Source organism: Phoenix dactylifera, unplaced genomic scaffold (genome assembly GCF_009389715.1).
Source record: "Phoenix dactylifera cultivar Barhee BC4 unplaced genomic scaffold, palm_55x_up_171113_PBpolish2nd_filt_p 000283F, whole genome shotgun sequence".
In the NCBI taxonomy this organism is placed as follows: domain Eukaryota; kingdom Viridiplantae; phylum Streptophyta; class Magnoliopsida; order Arecales; family Arecaceae; genus Phoenix; species Phoenix dactylifera.
In genome coordinates this window covers 405,540-433,530 of record NW_024067767.1, presented here as the reverse complement: position 1 = coordinate 433,530, position 27,991 = coordinate 405,540, and the positions used below count along the sequence as shown (strand labels likewise).

Below are 27,991 nucleotides of genomic sequence, written 5' to 3'. Positions count from 1 at the left end.
AATGGCCCTACGGATTCTTGCCCAAAAATACAAAGAAGGGAAAGACAGCACATCTGTCATAATTCTTGATTCAGATGATGAAGATGCAATCCATCAAACAGGAAGTCAACATGCTTCCCATTCTGGAAGGAAATCCTCTGATTCATGACAAACACTGGAACTCGAATTGAGAGCTTCCAAAGACAAGCCATTATAACGCAAGAAAGTCATTCAAACCAGATAATTCCCTATGGCTATGGAAGTAATAAGTTAGATGGTAGTGTTGCATTTAGAGCAAACAGGCAACCATCTGTCCAATATCAAAAAGTTGTCCTACAGAAAGTTCCTGAGAAGCAGCGATTTCAGGATCTTGTGAACCAAGACTAAGCAGAGAAGAGAGGCGAAAGACAAGGTGGAAAAGCTCTTGCTTTTGAAATGACTATGGAGGAAAAAAAAAACTGATGTAAACTCCACGCTTGTTTCATCTGCGGCTGTGCAGGAGCATTCATCGATCATGGGAATCTGCCAACAAGATGAAGCAGAAAACTTAGAAAATGATGAGCATCGGCTGGATGATCTTTGGAAAGAAATGTCATTAGATATGGAGTGCTCAAAGAATCCTAATTATGTTGAGCCAGCTGCTGTGCAAGAAGAAGAAGAAGAATGCAAGCACCTCCCCGTACTTCAGGATGATCTAGGCATTGTTTGTCGTATCTGCGAAGTTATTCAAAGAAGTATCGACACAATATTTGAATACCAATGGGCAAAGGCCCCACGGGCAGCAAGGACGCTCATGTCCAGATCAAGAAACACCAAGGATGTAGACGAAACATTACAATATTCCGTACCTAAATTTTTGGAAGATTTTATAGCAGCTGACATTTTTATCCATCCTAGGCATTTGAAGCAAATGAAGCCACATCAGTTAGAAGGCTTTCATTTTTTGGTTAGAAATTTAGTAAATGATAAACCGGAGGGCTGCATTCTGGCTCATGCCCCGGGATCGGGTAAAACTTTTATGCTCATTAGTTTTGTCCAGAGCTTTTTGGCCGAGTATCCATTTGCCAGGCCCTTGGTAGTGCTTCCCAAGAAAATTCTGCCTGTATGGAAAAAGGAATTTCAGCAATGGCAAGCTGAGGAGACTCCCCCAAAATAATGATAATTTTAAAAGATAATTAACTTAATACTTTAAAATGTATTTTCCAAATTATTTGATAAAATAATTATTAGTTGATTTTGATATATATTTTATATTTAGTTAAACAGGTCAGGTATGTTATTGTTATGATAGTAATTATTTTAAATTATATTACGTTATGTTATGAAATTTGGAAAATATGACTGGATAATTTATGAAATCTGTTTGTATATGTATGTTTTTCTCAGCATGGATATCATCTGTTCTGATCCTGCCAATGGAGATTATTCGTTGGTCTTATCGACTTGTATATGTGAAAAACTAGCTTCAACACCGTACCACCGATGATTAAAATAGTGGTATTTGGACACCGTTGCCACCGGTGGTTAATAATAGTGGATTTGATACTTTGTGCAACCCATGCCACTGAGTTACATGGGCATAAGCCTATTTATGTTGCAATTTTGGTATCAGAGTTTTTTAAAAACGCTAAATAAATTTTTTTAAAAAATATGTTTATTTGTGATTTACTTTTCGGTCATTAATTTGTGCTTTAATTAAATATTTGGCATGCTTTGACCCTACTTTAGGGTATTATGTTGCTTATTTGGCTAGTGTAGCCCATTATCGTATTTTCTCTATTTTTCAAATCGTGAAGCATGATCACACGAGACTGGGGAGTGCGCTAGATTTCGAATATTGTTTTTCAATTATTGGCATTTTTGTTAGATTAGTTAGAATATTTAATATGATTTATGTTGATATATGTTATTTTGAAACTTTGTATGATTGCTTTGAATAAATTATTGATTAAAAAAATCAGAAATTTGTTATTGCTTTGATATGATCTGTAGCCTTGCATACCTGTACAGTCTGCCGTGCAGCAATGCGGCGTCTATTGCACTTCGAGTTCGGGGCGTGATAGTTGTGCACCAAGTAAATAAATTCAGACACGAGCAAATGGATAGTTCTTTCAATTATTCATGTTTGAAATTTTTTTAGTGAGATTGAGGATAGAACTTCCCCTGTGTGGTTGCCACTGCCATATTGGACAGTGTCTTAAGTATTTAGTGTGGTCTGCAAGAAACTATTGAACTAGACACCGTTGCCACCGATGGCCCATCGTCGATGGTTAGAAGTAAACTATCCATTTCCATTTCAGAATGATCTATTTGATGGTACTATAAAGTTGCCATCTACCCATATTCTACAAACTAGAATTGAAGTTCTTAGACAAATGTAAGGCATCAATTATAGTTATCCTAAGGTTCCAAATGTTCAAAGAAAAGGGGAAGGAAGGATGAAAGGGGAAGGAAGGATGTTGGCAACTCAATGAATGAAAGTTTAATAGTGGACATCACTACTAACAATATTGATGCAAAGGTTTTTGAGGATGATGATAACGTATATAGACAGAAAAATGCCGATGACACAATGGTATCATCTAAACAAAAATAGTTAAAAAAAGGAGCATTTTTTTAATTTACCTTATTGGGAGTATAATCTTCTTTGGCATAATCTTGATGTGATGCATGTAGAGAAGAATGTTTGTGATAACTTGATTAGAACATTGTTAAATCTTGATGGGAAGACCAAAGATAACTTGAAGGCATATCTTGATTTGAAAGATATGGGCATAAGACAAGAGCTTCATCCGAAAGCACTTGCCAATGATAAATTTTCTATACTTCCTACATGTTACAAAATATGTACTTAAGAGAAAGATCTTTTCTTAGCAGTTCTAACAAATATGAAGGTTACTAATGAGTATGCATCGAATATTTTACGACGCATAAATCTTAAAGAGTGAAAACTTTTGAATCTTTAAAAGTCATGATGGTAACATTTTGATGCAAGATATCTTTTCATTAGCTTTAAGATCGTCAACGCCGAAACAAGTTCTTTAAATTGTTTCTTAATTGTCATCATTTTTTAAAGCATTATGTTCCAAACTTCTTGTTCCTCGAGAGCTTGATCAGTTGGAGTCAAATGTTACACTTACATTTTGCCACATGGAAAAGATATTTTCTCCTAAGCTTTTTACCATTATGGTTCATCTACTCATTCACTTAGCTTCAGAAGCTAAACTTGGTAGACTAGTTCACTACCGATGCATGTATCCTATTAAGAGGTGAGTTTGCTAAACTCTATAGTCAGTATTTAAAAATTATTAGCTTTAGCAGTATCATACTGATGTTGATATTGATAAAAAAATTATTGTTGAAGGTTTTTTGTGCACTTAAAGAAGGATGATTAAGTGTTAAAGAAGAAATGTTATATCTTAGACTCAAAACTTAGGTCCCTGGCCAACAAATCAAGTAATTCAGACACTAAATTTATAACTGACTATGTCATATATTAAGCATCGCTAACTCTCCCTCCACAATTACCTGCTCAATTGCTGAAGTCTTTTGCATCAGTATTAAGCCATACGAAACTATTGGTGCTTGAAATTGTTAATAGTTACCAGATGGCATCACGCTGGTCATATATTGTTATAAATAATCATTTGTCACATCGTCATTGAAAGACGATCGTGCCGGCCATATACCAATTTGAATCGCCGGTCGCTGCCCACAGACAACATGATGCACGACCAAGGCTGGACTGATATATAAGGTATATATTTTTTGAGGTAGTTGGAGGCTCATATCATCCCTTGCTACTGTTCAAGCAAAACTTGTTCATAAAGAGATTAATGATGCTCGCCTGTTGATGAGCATTAACACTACAGGAAAACTAATCTTTTCCGACGCTTTTCATAATCTTTACCGACGCTTATAAGCATCGGCTAAAGTTCCAACGACGCTATTAAAGCGTCGCAAAAACGTCGGCGATACCAGAGTGGCAAAAGTTTTTGCCGACTCAACATGAAAGCGTCGGCAAAAACAGGGATTTGCCGACGCTTATAAAGCGTCGGCAAATCCCTATTCCTACAAAAAAATATAGTCTATTCTGACGCTTATAAGCGTCGCTGTAAATAAATTTTTTTTAAAAAAAAATTATTTACAAATCTCTGGGGGCCTTGAGGACAGCTTATAAGCCCTGATCGTTCGGAAGCGATGAAGAAGAAGAGGAAGAGGCAAGGGAGGGGGCTCCATTTCTAGTACCCGGTCATCTCCGGCATCTAGTAAACCCAAATCTTATATTCACATATTAATCCTAAGGAAAAATATATTCTATACATATAGCTTAAAAAAATTTAAATAAATGGCCATACCTAACCCAGGAGCTCCAGAGCTCTCTTCCTGCTAGCCACAGCCGTCACTGCAAAAGAGAGATAGAAAAAAATTCAATCAAAGTTCGTTCTTTGAAACTATATTATTTATCTAACAAAAAGAAAGAATGAAGAAAGGAAAGAGAAAAGAACATGAAAAAGAAAAAAAAGGAACAAAAAGAATAAAAAAAGAAAAGAAATGAAGATAAATAATAAGGGGAGGAAAAAAAATGGAAAGGAAAGATGAAGAGAGGCACCATAGAGAAATCTGAAAACCCCTCCGGTCAATGGAGCTATCGTTGACGGCGAGGACGTGCGGCTCTCCGCCCGTGCTCTTACACCCTCTCTCCATCGCCATCCCCTGTTCTCCTCCGTCGCCATCCCCTCTCCACCGGATAGAAACCCTAAAATGAAGTAGAAATATAAATAGAGGGAGGGGAGTGAGAGAGAGAAAGAGAGGAGGAGGATGAGAGAAGAAAAGGACCGTCACTTTTCTTTGGGGCTGGAGCATCTCCTCCCCCTATTTGGAGCTGGACCATGGCCATGGCTCCGAATCAGGGGTTAGGGATAAGGAGGGCGGCAGGCGGCTGGAGGGGCTAGGGACCAGGAGGGGGCCTTATATATGTGGGTGGGGGTGGGTGAAATGGGCACGCTTTAGAGAACGCGTCGTGGGACTCCGATGATGTTTTTAAGCATCGTCTAATCACCCAAGCTCCGTTCTAGCGTTGTGACCGCCGACACTTCTAAAAAGTGTTGGCAAATTTTGGCGCTGGACCAAAATTACTGATGCTTTTAAGAAGTGTCGGTGTATAAGCGTCGGCATTTCCCTTTTTTTCTGTAGTGTAAGGACCGATTCTGTAGGAGTCTACTGTCTGTGTACATAGCTTGATGCTCTTATTCTTTGTGGAACTTTTTTAATAGGACAACTTGAACACGGTAAAGTGTTAGAAACTGTAATTATAAGAAATAAAAGAATCTCTAGCAATTAAAATAGATGAGAAAATTGAAATATGCCACCTATAATATCTCTTATATTGTTTAAAAATTCTGAAGGCTAAGAACCACCCAGCCTCCATGTCAGCAATCTACTTTGTTAAAGTTAAGATTTGTTATAGTTATTAAAAGCTTATTTACATTATAAAATATACTTAATCGAAGTATGTTGATATTTCATATTTTAATAATTATTTCTTTTCGTAAAAAAAATCAATTCTTTTTCCTCTGTTAAAAATAAAAATTTAATAACTTCATTTCATTCTTTATGATATTTTTCAAACTATTTTGTTTAAAATATTAAAAAATATCAATAATTTCAATATTTTCCATATTATTTATATATATATATTTACAAGTTTCCAAAATCTAAATAATTTTATTTACACTGCAATATATGTAGATAACAACGAAGATCTAATAATTGCAGAAGGGGAGTTCCATGGCTAGAATCATGATAGTTTTTGACTGTTCTGCTGCTTTGATACAACAAATCAAGGTTCTGATATGGTTCTACTACAGTCGACGTGCATATTGGCTATCAAAGCGACTGCTTTACAAGAAAAAAGAAACATGCACGTTGGTTTGACATGTTAGTGCGACAAGAGACTAGCAGTTCACGTTCAGATCCTAGGGTTTCATCCCACTGGGGAGCTGCCAATCAAAGTAGAAGAGAAGGTTGGCCAGGGCCATCACCATTTGGAGTCTTGGACCATCATAAAGGTGCCCTTAGGGCATATTCTTTTGCCCATCGTGAAAGGAGCGTACTCAATGTTATAACCTTTGTAGTGCACCTTGCTGCCAATATGGAACCTCCATCTCCTAAAGCTCGATCTCCAAGTCCTCCCAATATCTTGGATCCTAGCCCATGTGTTGATGATAACCTTCTGGGGATTGATTCAATTTAAGCTCATCCAGATGCAGCCCACACTAGCAGGGCACCGAGTTTTGTTTTATTTATTTATTTTAATAAAGATTCTAAATTTAAAATAAAAGCCTCTGATATAGTGATAGAATATATGGTTTGTGGCCGTTACAATAAGAAACAAGTTTCTATGCAACCGTATTGGAGATTATATCCATCTTAATCTTTGCAATTATCTCTAATGAGTGAGGCACATTATAAAGCGATATCTTGCGGACTTGGTCCCTAACTCATTCCTTAGGTTCTTTCCATCACGATTGCTCAGAGTTAGGATTAGAGTGCCTCTTGTGGGTGGCGGAGAGCGCATGCAGCTCTTCTTCCTTTTGCCCCATGCAATTTAATATTATGGTGTCTAAGCATGCAGGCTTCTGGGCAAGAAGACAGAAGCCTTTATTTTTTCTTATATTTGCCCCTCATCCATTGAATAATAGATCTTATCCCGCATTCACATCCGTAGTGTGTGAGCCACCGTTGCACCAATAATAATAATAATAATAATAATAATAATAATAATAATAATAATAGATTTTGCCCATCAAAACCATATGAAAGAGGCCGGCATTGATCAGCAGCTCGAATAATCGGTACATTTGCCGTCCGGCTCGGTTGCTAGCAACAATGTCCCATCTAAGGAGCCGAGCCCTTGTCGAACTCCATGGCCATGGTGAGGGGCTTCGACACCATGTTGACATGCATAGTGAGAGGAAGGTGGCCAGCACTTGGCCTAGTAGGTTAACATCATCCAATGTGGCCTCTTCTTTCCACCTTGAAAGCCACCACCTCACTGCCAATATGTTGGCGATGGAGAGGCTGATCAATTCATCCCGCAGATCCAGGTCTCCTTCCAGACACCCCATCTTCTGTTTGTGGGAAATCGACCATAAGAGGGCTGGCCTCAACTGGTGGCCCACCAATTAAGATCCTGGTGGCCCATCAGTTGGGATAAGTCGGGAGGTGTTGCCCCCGAAAATCCGATCTGACGGAGTCGGCAATTTGGTGGATGAGGTCTGCTTGGCTAGGATAAAGATGGCCAACAAGGTACAAGCTCCAACCTGCGATGAAAGCGAAGCGATCAAGGTTGTCGAAACATATTGGTGGGAAACCCTTCAATGTTTATGTCAAGTAGATTTTTTGTCAGATGAACAAAAATCCGACAACTCCACAATTTTTTAATTAATTCAAATAGATAAATCCAACAAATCCAAATAATTAAATTGGTTCAATTACAAGAGTAGCTTTCAATGTTCATCGGTATCAAAATAAACTAACTAACTAACTGATGACTTTGACACTCAAACTCAGCGCTCAAACCTATCCGAAACTATTCATCCTATGACTGAAAAAAAAGAAAGAAGAAGGGATGGTGAGCTTTACACCCCAGTAAGAATCCTCACACATCTACACCAATATAATAATAATATAAGTTTGAAAACAACAAAATATCGTTGCACACATCATGAAATCACAAACTGGATATCAATAATACTCGAATAATCAGTATAAATATGAACATCAAATATCAATAGAAATCCATCCACTCAAGAGTGATATAGCATAAGATATTTCATAAATCTCCGTTGATGTTTTCAATGCTTTTCTTCCCGTTTCTTTTACCTTGATTCGGATCAATTATCTTATCGACTTTCGGCCAAATCTCGGTCACATTTTCCAGCCGTAATGGGGCTTGCCAAAGTATCACATTTCCAGCTTGTGGCGAGGCCTGCCAATTATAGTTCTACATTTCCAGCCCGTGATGGAGCCTGACAAACTATCACATTTCCAACCTATGGCGGGCCTGCCATAATAACGAGATAAGCTCTAAAGTCCTTATTTATTTAATCTAATTCACATACACATATCAATTTCTTTTTATTTATTTTTGGCTTTAGACTAACCACAGTTACGTTTTCAGCCTGTGATGAGTTAACCAATAATAACATTGTTAGTTCAGGGCACCACATCTATTAGTTCGATTATGCACATGTAAGTAATGCTCATATATGTACCCATCAAACCATCCATCACAAGCGAACATGATCAAAATACAATTTAATACCAAAACTATCATAAAACTATTCTGGCTTCTTACTTATCTGGATCATAGCATATCATATATATATATAGGTAGAAAAATATTTATATCATGCAAGTCAATGTACAAGGATTCTTACCTCTTTACTAACAACCAAACAAACCAATCACCTGCCCACACCGTGATCTACGAACCGGAGTGCACATAACCCTGCTCAACGTCCTCTTTTTCAAAAGATTGTTTCCCTAAAAAATCAAATCAATATAAAAAATTATTCGAGATATCCGACAACTCAGAACCCTCTACTAGTCCACTACAAGGTCTACCATCACGTAGCAACCTAGGACTATCCAACAGTCGTCACAACCAATGATCACCCCGTATCAAGCTTAGAAGGAGAAAGTACCAACAGGAAGAGAGAGAAAAGTTTCGAAAGTCCCATAGAGAGAGAAACTAGAAACAAGAGAGAGAAATCCAAGAGAGCAAGGAGAGAGAAAGAAGAGAGAGGGCTCTCTTTTTCTTCCAAAATAGAGGAGAGTTGTTTTCTCCCTCTCTTCCACGGATCAGGGGGTGGCGGCCCAAAGTGGTCGAGCTACGACGACGGCGACCCTCAACCATGGCACCACCGGCAACGGTAGTCGGCCGACGAGAAGAAGGGGAGAAAAGAGGAAGAAGACCATCAAAGAACCAATCAAAATCGGCCTGAACATGGCCGATCTCCCTGATCGATGCCACATGAACTTAGAACTCTCAGGAGGCGGTGAAGCTCGGCTGAACCCGGCAGCCGCCGCCGGCGGGGCTTGGAAGAAGCCGAAATAGGGAACCCCTATTTTGGATGGAAATTCGGCAACTTGCTGGCTCTATTCAAGGTGAAAACATGGCTAGATGATCCAAAGAAGAAGAGAGGAGTGGCTTGGGTCTTACCTCAGCTTGACGAGGATTCGGTGATGTTTCCGGCGAGGATTCGAGGGAAGAACTCGGAGAAGCAACTCGGAATCGGTGGCAATTCCCGACAATTCACGTGGTGGAAAACTAAGGAGGAGAAGGGGAGTTATATAGGCAAGATCTCTGAGTTTGATTTGAACTTGAACTGGCCTCGGGTAGCTACCTCTTCTGCCAGAATTGGGGAGGAATGGAGTCTTCTTCTCCGCTTGGACCGTGCCACTGTGCACGGTCGGGTTGGGCCTGGCCCCCTCCGGGCCGGCCCACAAGACCACGGGACTGGGCTGGTCAAAGGTCGGGCTGGGCCTGGCCCCTTTGGGCCGGCCCTTGGCCCCAATTTTTCTTTTTGCTTTTTTGGGTTATTACAGTTTTGGAAAGGAATAGTAGAGATCTGAGTAGAATGACAGGTGAAAGCAAGGTGAAAAGTCTCTTACCTAGGGTCCCCTAGCCAAGTTTATACAGAGGAGGGTGTTGATCTGTTGTGATTCCAATCGCACAATTTTCAGATGAGCTTTTATGCTTTTTCCCTATCTCTTGCCCTAGGCAATTACGACTTTCCTTATCCAGCGTGCCAAGATCATGCTGAGCTGTAACTACCTTTGTTAATCATTTGAAGATTTGTTTGGCTATTGACTCCACATGGCACGTGCTACGCTCCTATTGATCAGTTTAACTGGCGGGCACGATTTCGGTGAGCGGCGAATCCGAGCATGACCTTTGGGGGACGTTTTCTGCAATGAAAAATAGGTCGTAGCCCACTCTTTGCTATGGTGCTCGTGACCTTCTAGTCCAAGTTATGGATCTCCAGCATCTCATCAGTATTGGAAAATATAACAATGCTTACCAGAAAGCGTCAATAAAATCCCTTCTTTCCTTGCCGATGCTTTTAAGCATTGTAATCTCCAAATGCTAATAAGCTGCGTTGATAAATTTTGGCACGGTAGATAACTTACCGATACTTCTTCCTAGCATCGGCAAATAACATTCAGGATTAGCTCTTCTTCCTTAGTGTGGGAGGTGTTGCGATTTCAAAATGTACATGCATAAATTAGAATGATGAAGTGTCAAAGAAGAAATATTATATCTTAGACTCAGAACATAGGATCTATGACCAACAGATCAAGTAATTCAGACACTAAATTTATAACTGACCATGTCAAATATTAAGCATCGCTGACTGGATCTCCCTCCACAATTTCCTGCTCTATTGCAGAAGTCTTCTGCATCAGTATTAAGCCATTCGAAACTATCGGTGCTTGAAATTGTTATTTGACACCAGATGGCATCACGCTGGTCATACATTGTTATAAACAATCATTTGTCACCATCTTCGTTGAAAAACCGATCGTCCTGGCCCAGGCTGGACGGAACATATCATCCCTGGCTACTTTTCAAGCAGAACCTGTTCATAGAGAGATTAATGAAGCTCACGTGTTGCTGAGCATTAAGGACCAGTTCGCTAGGAGTATACTTCTTCTGTACGTCGCCTTATTTTGATTGTCGATTTAGTGGGCGTGTAAATTCCAGACTGGTCAATGATAGTCTGATCAACGAAAAAAAAAAAAAAATCGTATATGTACACCATTTTCTTTTGTCTTCTTGGCTACATATGGACACTAATTTCACTTTGAGGTTGCCCACAAGAAAAAGAAAAAATGACACTTTTCGACGTAAGGGACGAGTGTTTAGACTTTAAACCCCGCGCTCGTCATTATATAGCAGGCAGCGAGGCATTACCTGGAGTCATACCAGGAGTAGATCAGAGGCCAGAGTAAGGAAAGAATTTTGAGTAGTATGGCTCTCCCCTGCTCCCTTGCTCAGCCTCCCGCTCCATCACTTCCGCGCTCTCTCACCCATCGCCCATCTGCCTTGGTATCGCTGCCAGAATCTCCGGGCCGCCACCTCCGTCAGTCACTCTCCCTTTCACCTCAGCTTCTTCGCACGAGAAGAAGCACGCGCCATTCCTCCTTTGCCCTTCTAAAGCCGGAGGTCTCTGTCTTTCTCTCTAGCAGTAGAGCAAGATTTATTAAACCTCGAGATGCATGCCAGTTTATACTAATTAATTAAAAAAATATGATATGTCAACTCCCATGTATGATTTATCTTACAAAACTAATATGGATCTGAGGAAACTGGATGCTTGCATTCTCGTTGCTTAGACTTGATTCACCTCCCCACCCAGCTAAGTAGGATGCCCTACAAAATAATGAACCTCCCAATGTTTGTAGAAGAGTTACCAAACATGACTTACTGTAACAACCCAAAATCTCACCTAAAATGGCTAGCCAGAAGGTATTATTTGGATTCCTTGATCCTGTATAAGTACGCAAGATCTTCTCGGCGAATAACCGATGTGGAATTAAACACATGCCTGCACGGGTCTTTACAGACTCCTCCCATTCAAGCCCTAATGTAGTGTTCCCTAGTCCACGTAGGCTATGGGCCAAGTTCGCTTTGATACCATTTGTAATAACTCAGAACCTCACCGAAAATGTTACTCCAAAAGTATTATTTGGATTTCTTGATCCCGTATAAGTACTCAATATCTATCCAGCAAATAACTGATGTGGGACTAAAAACACGCCTGCACGGATCCTCACACTTATATAGGAGAAAGATGAGATATAGCTTTTTGTCAGACATGATCTTACCAACCTAGCCTCTTGCAGGAGGGCTTCATGCAGGAAGAGGAAACTGAGGAGGATCTGATTGGTGTAATAGAGGTAGAACTTGCATCCATTGAGACTTGTCTAATGGATACTGCTGCTCTTTTTGAGGCTCTAATGTTGGTGGATTTGATGGAACGGCTTGGAATCCAAAGATACTTCGAACACCAAATCCGACGTATTTTACGCACAAGCTACATGTAAGTGCATCTTGTTGGTATATATAAAAGCACCTCGTGCCCTGAGTGTATAAAGTGCCACCCAGCCAACTGTAGAGAAGAAAAATATGAACCAGACTCTAAATCAACCAAAATCCGGCATCTAATAAAACAATTGTGTCATGAGATCATGACCACATCTTCAAAAATTCTTTTGAAGGTGGAGACTCCCATATATAAGATGCGGTCATCTCGTATTTACCTAAACAGCTCTGCACGTAATTATGTTTTTCAACTGCAGGCAATGGGATGATAAGTATGGGTTGAATGATGCAAAAGCCACAGTATTAGCCTTTCGCTTGCTAAGGCTTCATGGCTACCCAGTCTCTGCAGGTATTGACGCGCGGCCTTTTTTCTCTGCTCAAATAATATCTGGATGGGAACTTGAGGGGCACACCCCGGTCCCGGCGAACTGCATGCTTGCTTGCAGGCCTAGCTGTGATGTATGCTGGTTCTTTTTCCACGCCCATAAGCCCATATAACTCAACTAATGAGATTGACCACTTCGATATCTATTTGCAGGTGTTCTTATGGCTTTAGAGGAGGGAAAAAAGAGCTTTTATGAATGTTTCTCCGTCGATTCACCAACCAATATATCAGCTATGTTGAACCTGTATAGATGCTCTCAGACAGGCTTCCCATCTGAATCAAAAATCATGGGAGAAGCACAGGAATTTGCAAGGTCCCGACTCCTTAACGTCTTGTCAGAGGGGAACCCAACTCTGTTGCAGCCCAACAACCTTGGGATAGAGGTAAGACCCCCGCAAGCTGTCGCTGGAATATTGTTCTCAAAGCAAGGGAGGAAGATTGGTGTATATATATATATATATAGAATATTGCCTTCCATCCTTCTTTCCATATTTGTCCCTAGTAAGCAAACTTTTGCAATGTTTATGGAAAAGTGAAATTGCAACTATATGATGAACCTGTCCATGCACATGAACACTTAAATTCAAGTCATATTCTAATATCAAATGCCGGGATTTGACGTTTTTTAGCTTTATCTAATCTGCTTTAATTTGATTTGTCTAGGTAAATTTTGCATTGGAATTACCTCGCCGACACCTCATGCCAAGATTAGAGTCAAGAAGCATTATAAAACAATTGTGGCCAGAAAATGAGAGTACAAGAAAATATTTAAAACTTGCAAAGTTGGACTTGCAAAAGTTGCAAAAGCTATATCAACAAGAGCTGGAGGAATTGGAGAGGTCAGTATGATAAGTCATATATTTTAAGGGATGCTAACTAATTAAGATCTTGGACATAGGATGAAAATAATAATTTCTTGCTAACCATATTCGCATCTATCAACTGATATCTCTATCCTCACAATTAGGGATGGCAATGAGCTAGCTTAGGTCTTGATGAGATCAACTTGGGGTTGAGTCAAAAAAAAAAACCTCAACCCATACCCAACCCATTCATATTAATTTCAAAAGAATAAATCTAAAGCTATTTATTTTCATACAAACCCATATTCACCTATCATCCTCAATCAGCACATTACTTATCAATTATAAATATTAATAAATAAAGGCGAAATAAACTTAAAAATTAGTTTTGTAGAATAGGACATCCAAAAAAGTAATTAAGTGAGAGAAGCAATTTAAGAGGAAAAAAAGATAAATCCTAGACATTCTATATTCTCCACCTTTTATTTATTATATTTTATTTATTTATTTAAATATTAATTATTCAATTTTTCTAATCATCCGAACCAATCTTCTAATAGAGCATGGCATATGATGTGGCTGCCACTAATTTTAGAAATTTGAGAATGAATCTTACTAGCCGGAATCTTATATCTAGAATAATCTATCCGATTCAAAAGTTTTCTCCAAATTTTGATTGTGCACCTGCTTTCTAAATGCTTTGTTACTAAAAATATCTATATAATATTAACTTCCTTTGCACCCATACTTGTACTTATTCTGGCAACTAAATGCTAGAATTTGAAGATTTATTTTCTCCTTGCATCGACTCACCAAGCCAATTAAGAGGATAAACCTAAGCCTGACCCCTTTGTAATAGAATTGGTCTCAACTAATTCATACCTGGTCCATTTATTTTCTAATTTATTCCAACTAATTATATATCTGATTCAATTATATATAAAAAGAGTTGTATATGTGTATGTGATTTTCTAGCAACATATAACCAAGATCTTGGAGAAAAGTTAAGATCAAGTACATATACAACATATTCTTTTAATTTGACAATATTATTTTGAGCCCTATCCTGTATTTGGAAGGAAGGTTCTCCTTTCATAACTTGGAGCGGTCACCAAGTGTTTGACTCAAGTAAATGGAAGATAGCAATGAAAATTATGATCTAGTGATTTTATCTAGATATCATCACATATTTTTATCTTCATCTTGTAGCTCTTTGCCATGGATATTTCGATATTCTGCTTTAACTTTTGCAGATGGTGGCAGCAATTTGGGTTTGATGAAATAAAACGTGGACGTAAGAGGCTTATACAAAGTTACTTTATAGTGGTACCAACTATATATGAACCTCAATTTTCATCTTTTCGGCTAGCCTATACCAAGTGTATAGCTTTGATCACCATTCTTGATGATCTCTTTGATGACAAAAGCTATGACCTTCAAGAACTTCGGCGCTTCAACGAGGCTTTCAGGAGGTAAGTATATTTGATTATGTTTAACGGCCCCGCATCTCCCCCCCCCCCCCCCAAACCGACCATTTCAATGAAATGATTGGAAACACCAACTCAATAACCTATAATGTTCTCGATTTGGAGGAGGCAGCCCAATTTCTCAGCATGTTTCATGCTTAGCAAAGTTGGTCTTTGGATGGTCTTCTCAGCATGTATCCAATTGCTAGGAGAATGTCACTAGCAAATTGTTTTGTTTTTCTCAGAGAAGTTGTTCAACACATGGGGAAATTTTCATGTCAATAAGGATCTCATGCAAATCGCCTACTTTGCCACTATTATAAAGCAAAGAGTTTGGGAGGATGACTAACTTCAGAAGTCTCTGTCTCCATTCAAACTTTTGATAACTACTAATAATATTCCATTCTTGCATTTTTATTGGTGATTCTGAGTTCCATAGATTTATACGTATTTTTCTTTTAAATAGTGAATTAACAAGCACCACTTTATTTCCACCTCCGGTGTAATTATTCCCACAACATTTTTTAAATCCATACTAAATTATCAAACGATCCTCCTTGTCGAATTTTTTCTAGTGCTTAACTTCTCCGAGCCTATTAACAGAACAACCACAATCTAGTTCTAGCCCTGACCCATGTCTGGGTTCCAATCAGCGTAGAGACCAGCTTAGCATAACATCTAATCTCATCTTCTTTTTTTTTTTAATTTTATTTTTGAGGAAAGCATGATCAATGCCATGGATTGATGTCAATTATCCATTTCTAGCACCCAGAGAGACACCTACCAACAAGTTTGAACATGGAACCTCCTCTAATTGAAGGAAGGGTGCAATCATGAGGCTATAAACCGATTTAGAATGTTTGGATTAAAGGCCTTTTCTATCATTCTTAATATCTCTTCCATGCCAGGTGGGACTCATCTCTTATCAATGATCTTCCTCAACACAAGCTAGCATTCGAAGGCATAGACGGTACCTATCTAGAGCTGGCAGCAGAAGCCAACCGAGTTCAGGGTCGCGACATCCTTCCCATATTCAGGCATATGGTAAGTATGAATTTTCTCAATTAATCAATTTAGATGCTGAAAGCTAAGTTCTAGCAGGAGGACAATAACCCAAAGATTAGACATTCAGTCATAATGACATTAGCCCAGGTCCATCAAAGGCTTTGGCCGCACCTCTTTCCGACCTTTTTAAGAAGTCATTCGGCCAATTTAAAAGAAGAAATGAAATATAGCTAACGAGGTCTCGTATTAGTTTGGATTGGTTACATAATTCCTTTTCCTCTGTCCTTCTCTTTAACGGAAGAACGAAACTCTCCTTAAGTCTCTTTTTAAATAAAATCCCTGTCGATAAATTGCTGGACTTTCTAGTGTCCTAACAATTTAAATGGGTGAGCACGCAAGTCTGGCCAACTGATCAACTTAAAAGCATTGGAATGAGTTATAGTTCAGCAGTTGCAACTGTCTTATATTTAGATTTCCATATTTCAAACATGAGAGATTTTTTAAAAAAATATTTAATTGGAATATTTCTCATGTCATATCTTTGAACTAATTAAGTCCTGAACCATATAGGCTCTCTCACAAGCACAACAATAGGCTTATATATCGTATGCATGCGTTCATTTCAGTGGGCAGAGTTTGTAGCTTCCTTTCTAAAGGAAGCAGAATGGTTGCACAGCGAACGCATTCCGACCTACGAAGAATACATGCAATGCGCCAAGGACACTATTGGAACGAAAATGGTAACAGGGACATCTGCATTCTTTCTGGGAGAGAAGATCACAGATGAGATGCTCCGCCACATTGGTCCTGACTCACGCTTCATGCACCTCGTTTCCGTCGTATGCCGACTTTCCAATGATCTTGCCTCCTTTTCGAGGGAGCTCGAGGAGGGAAAGCAGGCCACGGGGGTTGGCTGCTACATGAGGGACCACCCAGGCTGCACCCAGGAGGAAGCCATGGTAGGTCTCACCAATGTGATTGAGTTGGCCTGTCAGGAACTGGAGTGGGAGCTCTATCGATCAAGAGCAGGAGTGCCAGAGTTCTGTAGCCGTGCACTCCTGAGTAATGCTCGGGGTGCTTGTCTTCTTTACGTAAGGATGGATGGCTTTCACAATTCCGATGAAGAATTCATGAAGCTCTTCCAAGATTTTATGTTTAACCCACTTGAATGAAGGCTTCTTGAGCCTGCAGCGAAGCAATGAATTTAGTGTTGGAATATCACCTCAAAAGAACTCAAATAAACCACAAGTAATTTTATTTCGCTGAAACAACCAGTTCCGATGCGTACCTCTTCGATGTCGTTTCCTTTCGATCCATAATACAATAAATAGCACATGTAGTCGGTCCGAGGCGTGTAGTCACTGTCTTTGAAAGAGATTCGCCTCCTTACGTACACTGAATTCTAGCGATCCCTCTCCAAAATACAACGGACCGTTGAATTTGTAGACGTGTACAGTACTACAAATTCTCTTGAACTCGGCAGGGTATTTTCTGTATGCTTGTACACAATAGTTTGGTAGGAGATGAATAAATGATAGAGAAAGAAAGAAAACAGGGCTTGAAAGGCCGTATATTTTTTTTCTTTTTTGAAATCATGAAGAAAACCAAGAAAATATCACTGCTAGGAAGATCAGAATCAGAGAGCCTGTCTCTCTCCCTCTCGGTTACTTTTTGGGCTTCACATAAAAAGAGATTGGAGCCCAACGTCTCTCTATTCAAGACGGTTTTGAAACTGCCGTCCGTTGATTTCTTCAATGGGCAGAGCAATCAAGTTGATAGCCGTTGAGTTCTTCAACGGGAAAGACTTTAAGGACCAGTTTAAATGACAGGCAATAAAGGTTTGTAACGGTTGTTCTCAAATTTCAAAAAAACTTCTTACATTCCCCACCATTTTTGACATTTCAAAAAAATTTGAGATAATTTTGAAAATGACAGAAATTTTGAAAATTCAAAGTACGAGCAATCAGTACACTTAGCTTTCGATGAAAGGTGTCTTCCGGACTTGAACCTTCATCTAGTTGGTATTTCGCTATCCACACCAGTCCGAAGTGAACAAAGTCTTGAACTTGGACTTTATGTATAGATTTTGAGAATATGGAACAACTAAGAGTTAACCCTGCATGTGAGTTCCATCGGGGTAGCGCATTACGACCGTGCGCAGGTATCTTATTTTGTGAGTGTCTCTTAGAGAACAAGCCTTAATTCTCTATTTAACTGCGGCCCCACAGTCACACTCATATCGGTGATATCTTCAAGAGTATACTGCAACTTTATATCTTCCTATAATAGCCTTGATATCATTAAGACATTATGCCATCCTCTTATCTAGTGCAGTTGAGCACTTGCTCCATAGAGATGGATAGTGAACCGAGTTCACTTTAAATTTGGTGCTCCTACCAGCCACTCAGTCAGCTTGTTTGTCCCATTGAACCTACATCTTGGGATCTCCAGTCAGATAGGTTGGATTGTCGCTGACGGTGACTCAAAAATAGACTTTAAACCCATCTCCCTCGAAGCATATTGAACTTGTCCTCTCAACAAGCCCTTGGTCAGATGATTTGCCAAGTTCTCCACTAATTTAATATAACTTAAAGTTATAACTCCAGTAAAGATGAGCTTCCTTAAAATTTTATATCGAAGCTCAATGTGCCTAGACGACTTCGAGTTGTGATTTTTACTTTTCACTTTTGTTATAGTCGCCTGATTATCACAATTAATTAGAATAGCAGGAATAGACTTATCCATCATGGGAATATCTGATAACAGACCCCTTAGCCAATCTGCTTCTCCACCAGCTAACTCTAAGGCTACCATCTCAGCCTCCATGGTGGATCTAGTAATCAAGATCTATTTAGAAGATTTTCAAGCGACTGCACCACTGCCTAGTGTAAAAACAAATCCACTAGTGGCCTTGGTGTCTACGGAATCAGAGATCCAGTTAGCATCACTATACCCTTCTAGTATAGTGGAAAAACCAGAATAATATATCCCATAGTTAATAGTACCCTTCAAATATTTAAGAAGTCTTTCTATTGCATCCCAATGTATCTTATCGGGATTACTGGTGTATCTACTTAGTTTTCCTACAGCGTAGGAGAAATTTGGTTTTGTACAGTTAGACAAATACATAAGATTTCCAATTAATTGAGAATACTTTAATTGGAAAACATTGTCCCCACCATTTTTTTTTAATTTTATACTAGGATCATATGGGGTGCTAAGTGGCTTGTAATTTTCGTACCCAAATTTTTTTAACACCTTTTCAACATAGTAAAATTGACTCAGAACAATCTCATTTTGTGTCATTATAATTCTGATTCCTAAGATTACTTTAGCTAACCCTAGATCTTTCATCTCAAAATTGTCACCTAAATATTTCTTCGCTTCTGAAATTGTGACATGTTCATTACCAAAAATTAAAATATCATCTACATATAAACATAGGATAATAACAGACCTATCAAATATTTTCCAATATACACATTTATCAAAGTCACAAATGTTAAAGCCATATGATAAAATGACTTGGTCAAACTTTTCATGCCACTGTTTAGGAGCTTGTTTTAATCCATATAAAGATTTAACTAGCTTGTACACTTTATTCTCTTGACCAGAAACTACAAAACCTTCTGGCTACTTCATATAAATTTCTTAATCTAACTCACCATTAAGAAAGGTGGTTTTCACATCCATCTGATGGATTTCAAGTTTATATGATGCTGCCAGCGCTATAAGCACTCGAACTATAGTTATTCTGATGACTGGAGAATAAGTGTCAAAATAGTCCATTCCTTCCTTTTGACTAAAACCTTTAGCAACTAATCTAGCTTTGTATTTTTCAATAGATCCATCAGGATTTTGTTTTGTTGTAAAGATCCATTTGCATCCTAGTGGTCTAGACCCTGGAGGTAAGTCGGTTAACACCCATGTATTGTGTGAAAGGATTAATTCCATCTCACTTTTAATGGCTTCCTCCCATAGAGGTGCATCACTAGATTTCATCGCTTCAGTATATGTCAAAGGTTCATCTTCAATAAGGAATATGTAAAAGTCATCTCCTAGGTTTTTCTCTATCCTAGAGGTGGAACTGGCATCCATTGAAACTTGTCTAATGGATGCTGCTGCTCTTTTTGAGGCTCTGATGTTGGTGGATTTGATGGAACGGCTTGGAATCCAAAGATACTTCGAACACCAAATCCGACGTATTTTATGCACAAGCTACATGTAAGTGCATCGATCGTGTTAGTATATATAAACGCACCTCGTGCCATGAGTGCATAAAGTGCCACCCAGCCAACTGTAGAGAAGGAAAATATGAACCAGATTTTAAATCAACAAAAATCTGGCATCTAATAAAACAATTGTGTCATGAGATCATGACCACATCTTCAAAATTTCTTTTGAAGGTGGAGACTCCTATATATAAGGTGCGGTCGTGACTCGCTACGTATTCCTTTCACTGGGCAAGCTCCATCGCTCCTAATACTACGACAAGGCTCGCTTATGGCTCGCTACCGTGGCTCTAGTAGTCCATGTTTTTCTTTTCTTTGCTGATTCCTCTCAATGAAATTTGCCATGTTGCACTAAGTTACTTACGGATGTATGCATGCAGTCCGGGAACACTTTGGGTCATCTCGTATTTACCTAAACAGCTCTGCACGTAATTATGTTTTTCAACTGCAGGCAATGGGATGATAAGTATGGGTTGAATGATGCAAAAACCACAGTATTAGCCTTTCGCTTGCTAAGGCTTCATGGCTACCCAGTCTCTGCAGGTATTGACGCGCGGCCTTTTTTCTCTGCTCAAATAATATCTGGATGGGAACTTGAGGGGCACACCCCGGTCCCTGCGAATTGCATGCTTGCTTGCAGGTCTAGCTGTTCTTGTTCCAAGCCCATAAGCCAATATAACTCAACTAATGAGATTGACCACTTCGATATCTATGTGCAGGTGTCCTTATGGCTTTAGAGGAGGGAAAAAGGAGCTTTTATGAATGTTTCTCCGTCGATTCACCAACCAATATATCAGCTATGTTGAACCTGTATAGATGCTCTCAGACAGGCTTCCCGTCTGAATCAAAAATCATGGGAGAAGCACAGGAATTTGCAAGGTCCCAACTCCTTAACGTCTTGTCAGAGGGAAACCCAACTCTGTTGCAGGCCAACAACCTTGGGATGGAGGTAAGACACCCCCAAGCTGTCGCCGGAATATTGTTTTCAAAGCAAGGGAGGAAGATTGGTGTATATATATATATAATATATATATATAGAATATTGCCTTCCATCCTTCTTTCCATATTTTTTCCTAGTAAGCAAACTTTTGCAATGTTTATGGAAAAGTGAAATTGCAACTATATGATGAACCTGTCCACATTTAGGTACTGCTAGCAGCACTATTTTAACCATTTGTACCCGACATCAAATTAAATATCATGTTCCATAGAAGGTGGCCATGACACTTATTTTCAAATCATATTCTAATATCAAATGCCGGGATTTGACGTTTTTTAGCTTTATCTAATCCGCTTTAATCTGATTTGTCTAGGTAAATTTTGCATTGGAATTACCTCACCGACGCCTCATGCCAAGATTAGAGTCAAGAAGCCTTATAAAACAATTGTGGCCAGGAAATGAAAGTACAAGAAAATATTTAAAACTTGCAAAGTTGGACTTGCAAAAGTTGCAGAAGCTATATCAACAAGAGCTGGAGGAATTGGAGAGGTCAGTATGATAAGTCATATATTTTAAAGGATGCTAACTAATGAAGATCCAGGCCATAGATGAAAATAATAATTGCTTGCCAACTGTATTCGCATCTTTCAAAGGACATCTCTATCCTCACAATTAGGGTTGGCAATGAGCCATCTTAGGTCTTGATGAGATCAAACTTGGGGTTGAGTCAAAAAAAAAACTTCAACCTATTCATAATTAATTTCAAAAGAATAAATCTAAAGCTATTTATTTTCATACAAACCCATATACAACTATCATCCTCAATCAGCACATTACTTATCAATTATAAATATTAATAAATAAAAGCAAAATAAACTTAAAAATAAGTAATGTTGAACAGGACATCCAAAAATGTAAGAAAGTGAGAGAAGAAATTTAAGAGGAAAAAATGATAAATCCTAGACATGCTATATTTTCCACTTTTATTTATTTTCTTAAATATTATTTATGCAATTTTTCTAATCATCTGAACCAATCTTCTAATAGAGCATGGTATATGATGTGGCTGCCACTAATTTTAGAAACTTGAGAATGAATCTTACTAGCCGGAATCTCATATCTAGAATAATCCATCCGGTTCAAAACTTTTTCTCAAAATCTTAATTGTGCACCTGCTTTCTAAATGCATTGTTACTAAAAATATCTATATAATATTAACTTCTTTGCACCCATACTTGTACTTATTCGGGCAACTAAACCTAAGCCTGACCCATTTGTAATAGAATTGGTCTCAACTAATTCATACCTGATCGATCCATTTATTTTCTTATTTATCCCAACTAATTATATATCTGATCTAATTATATATAAAAAGAGTTGTACATGTGTATGTGACTTTCTAGCAACATATAACCAAGATCTTGGAGAAAACCTAAGATCAAGTACATATACAACATATTCTTTTAATTTGACAATATTTTTTTGAGCCCTATCCTGTATTTCGAAGGAAGGTTCTCCTTTCATAACTTGGAGCGGTCACCAAGTGTTTGACTCAAGTAAATGGAAGATAGCAATGAAAATCATGATCTAGTATTTTATCTAGACATCATCACTTATTTTTATCTTCATCTTGTAGCTCTTTGCCTTGGATATTTCGATATTCTGCTTTAGCTTTTGCAGATGGTGGCAGCGATTTGGGTTTGATGAAGTGAAATGTGGACGTAAGAGGCTTGGACAAAGTTACTTTGTAGTGGCACCAACTATCTATGAACCTCAATTTTCATCTTTTCGGCTAGCCTATGCCAAGGGAGCAGTCTTGATCACCATTCTTGATGATCTCTTTGATGACAAAAGCAATGACCTTCAAGAACTTCGGCGCCTCAACGAGACTTTCACGAGGTAAGTATATTTGACCCCAAACCAACCATTTCAATGAAATGATTGGAGACACCAACTCAAGATTTGAACCTAAAATGTTATCGACTTGGAGGAGGCAGCCCAGTTTCTCAGCATGCTAGTGTTTCATGCTTAGCAAAGTTGGTCTTTGGATGGTCTTCTTATCCAATTGCTAGGAGAATGTCACTAGCATATTGTTTTTCTCAGAGAAGTTGTTCAACACATGGAGAAATTTTCATGTCAATAAGGATCACATGCAAATCACCTACTTTGCCACAATTATAAAGCAAAGAGTTTGGGAGGATGACTAACTTCAGAAGTCTCTGTCTCCATTCAAACTTTTGATAACTACTAATACTCTTCTATAGATCTATACATATTTTTCTTTTAAATAATGAATTAACAAGCACCACTTTATTTCCACCTCCCGTGTAATTATTCCCACAACATTTTTTTTAAATCCATACTAAATTATCAAATGTTCCTCCGTGTCGAATTTTTTCTAGTGCTTAACTTCTCCTAGCCTATTAACAGAACAACCACAATTTAGTTCTAGCCCTGACCCATGTCTGGGTTCCAATCAGCGTAGAGATTAGCTTAGCTTAACATCTTATCTTATCTTTTTTTTTTTAATTTTATTTTTTGAGGAACGTATGATCGATGCCATGGATTGATGTCAATTATCTATTTCTAGCTATTTCTAGCACCCAGGGAAACACCTATCAACAAGTTTGAACATGGTACCTCCTCTAATTGAAGGAAGGGTGCAATTATTAGGCTATAAACCGATTTAGAGTGTTTGGATTAAAGGCTTTTTTTATCATTCTTAATTTCTCTTCCATGCCAGGTGGGACTCATCTCTTATCAATGATCTTCCTCAACACAAGCTAGTATTCGAAGGCATAGACGGTACCTATCTAGAGCTGGCAGCAGAAGCCAACCGAGTTCAGGGTCGCGACATCCTTCCCATATTCAAGCATATGGTAAGTATGAATTTTCTTAATTAATCAATTTTGATGCTGAAAGCTAAGTTCTAGCAGGAGGACAATAACCCAAAGATTAGACATTCTGTCCTAATGACATTAGCCCAGGTCCATCAAAGGCTTTGGCCGCACCTCTTTCCGACATTTTTAAGAAGTCATTCGACCAATTTAAAAGAAGAAATGAAATAACTAACGAGGTCTCGTATTAATTTGGATTGGTTACATAATTCCTTTTCCTCTGTCCTTCTCTTTAACCAAAAAAAAAGAAGAGCCTCTCCTTAAGTCTCTTTTTAAATAACATCCCTGTCGATAAATTGCTGGACTTTCTAGTGTCCCAACAATTAAACGGGTCAGCACGCAAGTCTGGCCAACTGATCGACTTAAAAGCATTGGAATGAGTTATAGTTCAGCAGTTGCAGCTGTCTTATATTTAGATTTCCATATTTCAAACATGAGAGATTTTTCTAAGAAATATTTAATTGGAATATTTCTCATGCCATATCTTTGAACTAATTGAAGTCCTGAACCATATAGGCTCTCTCACAAGCACAACAATAGGCTTATATATCGTATGCATGCATTCATTTCAGTGGGCAGAGTGTGCAGCTTGCTTTCTAAAGGAAGCAGAATGGATGCACAGCGAACGCATTCCGACCTACGAAGAATACATGCAATGCACCAAGGTCTCTATTGGAGCGAAAATAATAACATGGACATCTGCATTCTTGCTGGGAGAGAAGATCACAGATGAGATGCTCCGCCACATTGGTCCTGACTCACGCTTCACGGACCTCGTTTCCGTCGTTTGCCGACTTTCCAATGATCTTGCCTCCTCTTCGAGGGAGCTCGAGGAGGGAAAGTTGACCACGGGGGTTGGCTGCTACATGAGGGACCACCCAGGCTGCACCCAGGAGGAAGCCGTGGTAGGTCTCGCCAATGTGATTGAGTTGGCCTGTCAGGAACTGGAGTGGGACTCCCGGCGGAGGACGCGGAGGGCGCGGCGGTGGAGCGCCTCCACGCGGAGGAAACAGCGGGAGACGAGGCGTAAAGACTTTCGGTCTCCGGAGTCCGGCAGCCGGTCCATGATCTGGACCAAGAGGTCCACGGATAGTACGGCCAGGATCGAATTAGGGGGCTTTTCTTTTCCTTCTCTCTTTCTCCTCTATTTCTTTTCTTCTCTTCCCCTTTCTCCAGAACCTTCTCTTCCTCCCTTTCCCCACTTCTCCCGTTCCTTTCTTTCCCTCTTCACCTCCTTCACTCTCTAACGCCCTCTCTCACCCTGACACATTCTCTCTCGCTCCCCAAGCCCTCTCTCTTCCTCTCTTTATTCTCCCGACTTCTTCTATTTCTCTTTTCCTCTTTTCTCCTCTCTTTTCCTCTCTTTCCCTCTATTCTCTCGACTTCTTCTCCTCCCTTTCTTCTTCTCAACCCTCCCCCTCCCTCTTAACTCCTCACCCGAAGCCAAGAAGGAGAGGTCCTCCGCACGAGAGGGGCCGGGCCACGGCCGGCGGCGCCCTGCGGCTTGCGCCCGCGGCCAAGCCGAGGCCGGCGGCTCCCGCGACGTCCGCGGCCGCTCCCCACGACGCCGGCGATGGCCGCACACAGGTGAGTCCCCGCCCCCTTCTTCCCCCTTTTCTTCTTCTTCTTTCTTTCTTTCTTGCTTCCTCTCTTTCTTTTTCTCTTTTAATTTACCTATCCTCCCGAGTGGATCGGGAGGAGGAAAGGCAGAGAAAATGGAAACAAGGTGGTCGGAAGGCTTACCTATTTCGGGGTTGAACTGCAACGATCCCTGCTCCGGCGCCTCAGTGGTTGCTGGTTCAGGAATTCCTCTCTGAGGAAGAAGGAGGGGCACTATAAGAGGGCTAGAAAATAGGGCTTCTTAGGCGGTGATAACCACTTTAGCGGTCGGCAGCTGTCTCTCCCTTCCGCCGGCAGCTGTACCTCTCCGAAGTAGGACCATAGGAGGTGGTGGCCTCCAGATGGGCTGCCGACCTTGGTCCAGGTCGGCCCATCTGGCGGCCCAGTCCCAGTAGTCACAATACACATACATATGACAAATACTAGCAAGCTGTCCGTGACACTTATTTTCAGGTCACATTCTAACATGAAATGTAGGCATTTCAAGTCTTTTAGCTTTACGTAAATTGCTTTAATTCTGATTTGTGTAGGTAAATTTTGTATTGGAATTTTTCCGTCAATGCGTCCTGCCTAGATTATAGACAACAAGCATCATAAGACAATTGTGGCCAGAAAATGAGAGTACAAGAAAATATTTAAAACTCCCAAAGTTAGACTTTCAAAAGTCGCAGAAGCTATATCAACAAGAACTAAAGGAATTTGAGAGGTTAGGATGATAAGTCATATGCTTTAATGGTTGTCAACTAATTAAGATCTAAGCCATTGGATGAAAACAATAATTGTTTGCTGACCATATTTGGATACATTAATTGACAACACTATCCCTATAATTATGGCTGGCCATGAGCTAGCTTAGGTCAGGTTTGGATCAAATCAATTCGGGGTTGAGTTAAGAACCTCAACCCATAACCAACCAATCATAATTAATTCCAAAAGAACAAATCCATACGCAACCTATTTATTTCATAAAAGCCCATACCTACCTATCAACCTCAAATAGCATGTTACTTATCTATATTTATAAAAATAAATAAAAGCAAAATAATCTTAAAATAAGGTATTTAGAATGGCCGATCCAAACAAAGTAAGAAAGTGTGGGACAAAATTTAAGTGGAAAAAGTGATAATTCCAAAACATGCTACACTCTCCTCTTTCTTTTTATTATATCTTATTTATTTGCTAAACTGTTAGTTATGCAACTTTTCTAGTCAAATCAACAATCTTTATAGAGCATGGTATATGATGTAGCTATCACTTTTTTAAAAAAAATTAATAATGAATCTAACTTAACCGAAATGTTTTATCTAGAATAACCCATCCAATTAAATTTTTTTCTCAAATCTTCATTCTACACTTGCTTTCTAAATGCTTGATCACTAAAAATATCTCTAAATATGCATTTCTAGTATTTTGTACCCACTCTTGATCTTAGCAATTAAAAGATAGATTTTAAAGATTTATATTATACTTGCATTGACCCTTCAGGGAGACAGGCTAAATCTACACCCGATCCATTTCTAATAGAATTGGTCTTAACTAATTCATAGCATTTGATTTATATTCTAATTGATCTTGACTAACTTATATTATCTATTTTAAAAAAAATCAAACCAAAATCCATTATTTTGGATGAGTTTTGATGGGTTAGTGAATGCAGATAAAAATTGCGACTCTTCTCATGGCCTAGACAGGGAGAGAATTTAGGTTCGATCTTGACAGGTGAAGGGGTATTCTTGCCACTATCCTCATCACTCCGGAAAAAAAAAAAAAAAAAAAGAGAAAAACAAACATGCATAAGCATTCGGATATGTGTGTGCGAGTGATTTAATTTAGCTACATGCATGCACCGGATGCTTGTCTTGTCAAATCATGTATATGTACACCATATTCTTTTAATTCTCAATATTATTGCACGGATGCTTGTCTTGTTGCATGGACTGTCAAAATAGGATCTAAGATATATATAACAAAGATTAAAGTTACTCTTTATTTTTGCCAAACACATGGTCTTTGTGATTTATTAAATCTTGTAAAACTTTTTGTTTTTTTGAATTTATATTGTGGTAATGTTTTAAATGACGTTAACATGTTTGAACGAACTGATAACTCTGCATTAGCTTAAGGGACGAGTGTTTAGGCTTTAAACCCCGCGCTCATCCTTATATAGCAGGCAGCGAGGCATTATACCTGGAGTCAGCACGAGTAGATCAGAGGCTAGAGGAAGGAAAAAATTTTGAGCAGTATGGCTTTCCCCTGCTCCCTTGCTCAGCCAGCTGCTCCGTCCCTATTTAGGTACAATGATTATGAACCTATCCCTATTTAGGTACTGCTAGCAGCACTATTTGTATTGTTTTCTTTTTTTATGACTTGACGGGCTGTTGTGTTCGTTTAAGAGCCAAATGAAATGCCAGATTTACTTTAAAAAAAAAAAAATTAGCATGACGAGAAGCCGGAACTCAAGAAAATTTAGCATGACCAGAGTTACCAAACATGATTTATTATAACAATTCAGCATCTCATCCAAAATAACTAGCCGGAAGGTATTATTT

General features: G+C 39.0%; 1 protein-coding gene across 1 annotated transcript; it reads left to right on the top strand.

The window, feature by feature from the left end:
- The first annotated feature begins 144 nt into the window (after positions 1-144).
- On the top strand, positions 145-27,359 carry LOC120105427 (bifunctional levopimaradiene synthase, chloroplastic-like). Its single transcript, XM_039117857.1, has 9 exons — positions 145-351; positions 479-799; positions 11,896-12,092; positions 20,437-20,528; positions 20,705-20,934; positions 21,299-21,474; positions 22,606-22,824; positions 23,669-23,804; positions 24,395-27,359. Exons 1-9 carry the CDS (start codon positions 145-147, stop codon positions 25,067-25,069), a joined length of 2,253 nt encoding a protein of 750 aa, XP_038973785.1. The 3' UTR covers positions 25,070-27,359.
- Positions 27,360-27,991: the final 632 nt, after the last annotated feature.

Bases quoted from the DNA above. Each gene is read 5' to 3' on its own strand.
- LOC120105427 (XM_039117857.1), top strand. From the start codon at position 145: ATGACAAACACTGGAACTCGAATTGAGAGCTTCCAAAGACAAGCCATT. The intron at 352-478 runs GTGAACCAAGAC...GCGGCTGTGCAG, and splicing joins AGCAGCGATTTCAGGATCTT to GAGCATTCATCGATCATGGG. The intron at 22,825-23,668 runs GTAAGTATATTT...CTTCCATGCCAG, and splicing joins CTCAACGAGACTTTCACGAG to GTGGGACTCATCTCTTATCA.